General features: G+C 37.6%; 1 protein-coding gene across 1 annotated transcript; it reads right to left on the bottom strand.

The window, feature by feature from the left end:
- Positions 1–2,018: 2,018 nt before the first annotated feature.
- Positions 2,019–2,289, bottom strand: LOC130875160 (ATP synthase subunit f, mitochondrial-like). The gene has a single exon (XM_057770872.1). The coding sequence runs from the start codon at positions 2,283–2,285 to the stop codon at positions 2,019–2,021; it is 267 nt and encodes an 88-aa protein (XP_057626855.1). The 5' UTR covers positions 2,286–2,289.
- Between the last annotated feature and the right edge of the window lie 4,119 nt (positions 2,290–6,408).

Genomic DNA, 6,408 nt, shown 5'->3' on the forward strand with positions numbered 1-6,408 from the left:
AGCCACTAAATTTCATTCCTGTGAAAATAATCTATAGTTAATCTTCAGATAATTTTAAATAGCAACCATTACTGTCAAATACTTTCCAGAAAATAAAGATTTTATTTATAATAGAAATTTTCAACAGTTTTTTATGAATGCCATAAAGTAGCAGCTTCAGAAGCAGATATCAGTCTTATGTGGCCAGGACATTATCCTCCGTCAAATTATAGCTCTGTCATGTCATTGTATAAAATCTCATTATTTAACTTCTTGAAGAGAATGGAACTGTTTCCTGTTCAAACATGAACACTAGTACCAATAAAGTATTTCAGAACATCTTCACTTAAAACATGCCACATTTAAGCTCTCTTGATTTCTGAAGTCCACCCCTAATCTCTGTATGCACTAAAGAGGCAACTTGGAACGCTGACAGTGTTAGATTGAAGAGAGAGCTGCAGAATTATGCCTGAAAAGGAACTCAATCCTCATCTAGTAGTGATGAATTACAAATAAAATGTGACATAGTTTATAAAAACACAAAGCAACTGACTTCATTTCCATCAGATTCTGTATAGCTTTCACATTAAATGACCATGTTACTTTAAAGGTAGCTGACATCCTAAAATTTGATAGCACATGATTGTGAAAATGAAAGACCGAATAGGCTTGCATTTAAAGAAAATCAAAAAGATGGAATGATTTTATATAGTATATATTCTACTATTCCTTTATAGGCGATTGACTCTGTACTTTCCAGAAGAAAGAAAAAGAGGAAAGCAGATCCAATTAGATGCAAGTTGCCATGGCAACAAAAGAAAAAAAGGAAAAGAAAAACATGACCCAACTCCTAACTAAAATGGCTAGGACTATGACTACTCTTATGTATCCTCGTTTTGTTCTGTTGATATTTTCCTGTATGTATTTCCTGTCTCAGTATCCCAGAAGAGTATGATTTGAAATGGCAATGACTGTAGCTACTCCCCTTGAATCCTTGTATTGTTATGTTCATACATTTTGTATATCCAGAGACATACAACTGCATCTCAATATACAAAAAGAAAATGAATATTAGCAAGTAAAGTATTTTCCATTAAAATACTTTAATGAGTGAGCAAGTAATAAGTAAGATCACTAAGAAATAAGCTGAAAGTAGTTAGACTTTATCCAAAACATGTCTTCACTTCTCAGCATCATGGAAATGAATGATTTCTATATGTGTTCAGTAAAAAATTTCCTCTGGGAGGTAAATATTGAAATTATTGCAGTTTCCTCCCATATAGCTTGGATCAGGTAATTATAAATACAAATAGAATCATACCTACTTATTCCTTCGTTTCTAAATAAATTTTATATTTTCTGGGAAACTGTGTTTTTTTCTTCATTAACCTAGTGAGATTTGTGCTTTCTCTGTCGTATAGCTGAAAGTATATTCATGCAGCACATTTTGATAAATTTCTGCTTTTCAACCTGATATATCCTGATCTGGTCCATTTAAATAGAAATAATTAATAACTTGAAATTTATTGTTGTTACAGCTAATTGTTTTGATATTATCCAAAATTCATTGTTAAAATCAATATTAAAATATAAATATATTTATTTAGATATAAATCGTTGCATTCTTTATTTTCATTTTCTATAAAAGCCTAGCTGCTATGCTAGGTTTAAAAAAATATGGCAAATTATGTTCTATCTTGTGCCTTTGGTGTGAGAATATGAATAGATAAAGTAAATAAAAAAAGATCAGCATAAAGTGTAACGATGCATTTGTTCTGTTTTTCCTTCCTTCCTTCCTTCCTTCCTTCCTTCCTTCCTTCCTTCCTTCCTTCCTTCCTTCCTTCCTTCTTTCTTTCTTTCTTTCTTTCTTTCTTTCTTTCTTTCTTTCTTTCTTTCTTTTTTAACATGAACCAGTCAATCACCTTTTATTGGACACTAGTTCTTAGGACATGAAGATCCAGCCAGAGTTGAGTTCTTCATGGATGGGCGAAGGAGAGGCGCTTATGCTCGGGTGTGCGGTCCCCTCATAGTGACCTTCTTCAGTGGTACTTGCGTCGCCGCTCATGTTTGAGTTCCTTGTAAGAAATGCAGTAGCTGAAAACCACATAGGCTGCCAGCACCATGTTAATCTCCGAGATGCTGCCTTTCCGCACATTGATGTACTTGTTGTAATACCGGTCATAACCTCTCTGAAAGGCTCCCACAATGCGACTAGAAGTGAAAATCCGTATCAATATCCAGCTTGGCAGTTCTCCAAGTTTAACCTCCATAAGCTTCTTCTCCTTCAGTGGCACGAGCGACGCCATCTTGCAGTCCGGGTACCCGCCCCTGTTTTTCTTTTAAGAAAACTATCATTGGGGCTGGAGAGGTGGCTCAGTGGTTAAGAGCATTGCCTGCGCTTCCAAAGGTCCGGAGTTCAATTCCCAGCAACCACATGATGGCTCACAACCATCTGTAAAGAGGTCTGGCGCCCTCTTCTGCCTTCAGGCATACACACAAACAGAATATTGTATACATAATAAATAAATAAATATTAAAAAAAAAGAAAACTATCATTGCCTTTATGTGACCCTTGGACAAGGTATAATACATCAAATTATCATAGCTTTTGCCATAAATGAAAGCTAATATCTATCGCTTAAAATTAGAGTGTTAAAGTAGTATTTGATTAGAACCTTTTTGTTTAATTATTTTAAAAATCTTCACTTCTTAATTTTTAGTATATTTACAGATTAAATATATGTTTGAAAAATGATAAAAGGATAAGAAGTAAAAAAAAGAAACAAGCTGAATAAAATCTTGTCTTAAGCAACTTGAAATAACAAATAAATATGACAAGTTATTTCTTGGCTCTGTATTATATGTCAAATAAACTATTAAATATTGTCTGTACTTTTCGTTTTCCTTTTATTGAAAATAAATTATTTTCTCACTTAAAAATACTGATTATGGTTTCACATTGCCTGTACTTTTCTAATGAGAGACTGATAGGGAGTGGATCTTGATAAGAGGAATGGTAAATTGGAACTGGGGAAGTAGAAGAAGGGAAAGCCATAGTTAGTTGTTCTTTGTGTACACAGTATACAATAATTCATGATTACTCAATACTTGAAACCTTGAAAGCCAGTCTGGGGAGATGACAAAAATCAGTAAATGTGTATCTACAAAATCCATAGCCAGTGAATTAATTATCTCTAGGTTCCCAGACAAACTATCTCAAGGGATAAGCTGGAGAACAATCAAACTGTATTTCCAAAATCATCCTCTGTTCTTCACACACATGCAAATATGCATAAGAACCCACAAGTACATACCTGTACACACACACACACACACACACACACACACCTATGAAATCCTTTTACGAGGCAGTAAGTATTGAGAGTTGTGAGTGGAATTCTTGTGATTGATTCTATGAACAAACAGATGAAAGATTTCAAGATGTACCTAAGCTTTCAAACTATCTGACAAAGCCAGTAATTTCCTATGACGTTAAGAACAAAGAAGGAATTGTGCATGTGACTGATAATGATGGTATTTGTAAGCCCCTTTAGTATGTTCAGGTAGAAATGCATAGTAGCAGATGGAGATCAGGAGATGAAGTGAAAAAGAGGTTTGAAAATCTATATAAGAATTATTGATATGCATAGTTTAAGAAGATGGAATTGGAAGAATACTATATAATGACTCTCAAATGGAGACAAAGAAGCATGAAATCTTCAAACTTTTAGTAATTACAACAATTGATGATTTAACAAAAGAAACAGATTTAATAGAGAGACAGAAAGATGTCACAGAAAATTTACAGGAAAATAGGGGAAGTTGCTGATTTCCAGAGCCCACCAATGACTGTGCTGTGGCAATGATGCTCAGTTTTATATTTGTAGAAGACAAGAGTTTGCCAAGAACTTACAGTCCAGAGAGTAAAAGTGGCTTCAGAGGCTTTAGATTCTTCCAAACCAATGTAGACTAAATTGTTGTAGTTCTTTGGAGCGAGAGTAGGCTTATGGTTCAATTATGTCTCACCTGTGTCTTTCTCATCAGATCTCTTCATGCATGTGGAAGCACCCACCCTCTGGGGGCTCGGAGAAGTGGGTCCATTCCTCCTTGATCAAATATGTGGGGCCCACAGAAGTGGGTCTCCTCCACCTTGATTGAAGGTCAGAGATCTTAAGCCTACTATTGCTCTTTCAAACTTATTGACAAGAGATCTGACTTAAGGAGTGGCTACAAACAACTTATCTTTACCTAGGGTGTGTTTACGTGGTATTTTGACCATTAAGATCACCCACAAAGGAGCATCCATTCCACTCTGACTAAAGGTCAGAGAAATCAAGCCTATTCCTGCTCCTTCAAGGATATGATAGGAGGTTTGACTCAGGGAGTGGCTGCCTAAAGGATTGTAAGTTGTAATGGCTACACGTCCTGCCTAAAACAGAATAAGTCGGTAAGAATCTAGTTGCTTTATGCTTAAAGTATTAAAACAGGTAATTGTTCTGTTTGTTTAATGTATAATGTTAAAGCAATCTTTTGCCTTCTTCCCTGGTCCTGTTTTGGATTGGGATATATAAGCATATGTAAAATAAACACTAGAGTATTCCATAGTTACTGGATTGCCTTCCCAGTTCAATTCTATGTCTCTGTATTTCTTTCATATCTCTGTTTCTCCTACCTAATTTTTTGTTTTTGGTTTTGTTTTTGTTTTAATTAATTTATTTTTAAAGAAAACTATCTTTTCTCATTTTACATTCCAATCCCAGTTCCCACCCTCTCCCCTCCTGCTCCCTCCACCTTCACCCCCACCACACCCACCACCCACTCCTCAGAGATGGTAAGATTTCTTATGGGAAGTTAACAAAGTCTAGCACATTGCTTTGTGGCAGGACCAAGGCCCTCCACATTATATCCAAGTTGAGCAAGGTATCCCTCCAAAGAGAATGACTTCCAAAAAGGAAATAAAATCATTAGGGATAAATCCTGATCTCACTACCAGTGGCACTATGGTCTACCCCAGGCGTACAACTCACCTACATTTATTGGGCCTAGTTTGGTCCTTTGCTGGTTTCACTGACATCCAGCCAGTGTTGGTGAACTCACATTAGCTTGGGTAAGCTATTTATTTATTTATTTAAAATTTCTGCATCCTCCCCACCTCCCATTTCCCTCTCCCCCTTCCCCCCCTCCCCCTCCCTCTCCAGTCCAAAGAACAGTCAGGGTTCCTTGCCCTGTGGGAAGTGCAAGGTCCTCCCTCCTCCATCCAGGTTTAGGAAGGTGCGCATCTAAACAGACTAGGCTCCCTCAAAGCCAGTACATGCAGTAGGATCAAAACCCAGTGCCATTGTCCTTGGCTTCTCAGTCAACCCTCATTGTCCGCCATATTCAGAGAGTCTGGTTTGATCCCATGCTTTTTTAGTTCCAGTGGAGCTGGCCTTGGTGAGCTCCCATTAGATCGGCCCCACTGTCTCAGTGGGTGGGTGCACCCCTCGCAGTCCTGACTTCCTTGCTCATGGTATCCCTCCTTCAGCTCCTTATTTGGGCCTTGGGAGCTCAGTCCGGTGCTCCAATGTGGGTCTCTGTCTCTATCTCCATCCATCGCCAGATGAAGCTTCTATGATGATATGCAAGATATTCATCAATATGGCTATAGGATAGGGCCGTTTCAGACTCTCTCTCCTCAGCTGCCCAAGGAACTAGCTGGGGATATCTCCATGGATACCTGGGAACCCCATCTAGAGTCAAATCTCTTGCCAACCCTAAAATGGCTCCCTTAATTAACATATCTTCTTCTCTGCTCCCATATCCACCCTTCCTCCATCCCAACCATCCCATTTCCCGAGAAAAGTGAGGAGGGAAGGATGGGTAAGCTAATTCTATGGGTGTCTCCGCCATGACATTGACCCCTTTGCTCATATAATCCTTTCTTCTCTTTGACTGAACTTTGGGAGCTTAGCCCAGTGTTCTGCTCTAAATCTGCTCTCATCAGTTGCTTTCTAATCTACAAGTCCCTAACCTGAAAAGTGTAAACTCAGTTGATGCAGGACTCCAATACTACCCAACACTTTCTACACTGAAATATACATACGCAAGTATGTTTATATATGTGTGTATATAAATGTGTGTATCCATGAATGCATTGTTCAAGGAGTTCAGTGAAGAAGTGTACATGATATCCAATAGAATCATTCACAATTCTGTACTTCTTCAGAATCTAGAAGTGTATTGTTATCACCAGAAGCTACAGATGACGTATCTCTAAACAGACATAGTCTTCTTCACAAGTCATGTCAACCTATGAATTGTTTCCTCATTTATTTCATTCCCAGTTCTTTACTGTTAATGGCCTCTGTGAAGTCCTAAAACTATAGGTTTCAATGACACGCTTATACCCTATGCTGTAAATTCTGCTATGTATGTTGTAAATTTTTGTGA

This window comes from Chionomys nivalis, chromosome 5, assembly GCF_950005125.1.
Source record: "Chionomys nivalis chromosome 5, mChiNiv1.1, whole genome shotgun sequence".
In the NCBI taxonomy this organism is placed as follows: Eukaryota; Metazoa; Chordata; class Mammalia; order Rodentia; family Cricetidae; genus Chionomys; species Chionomys nivalis.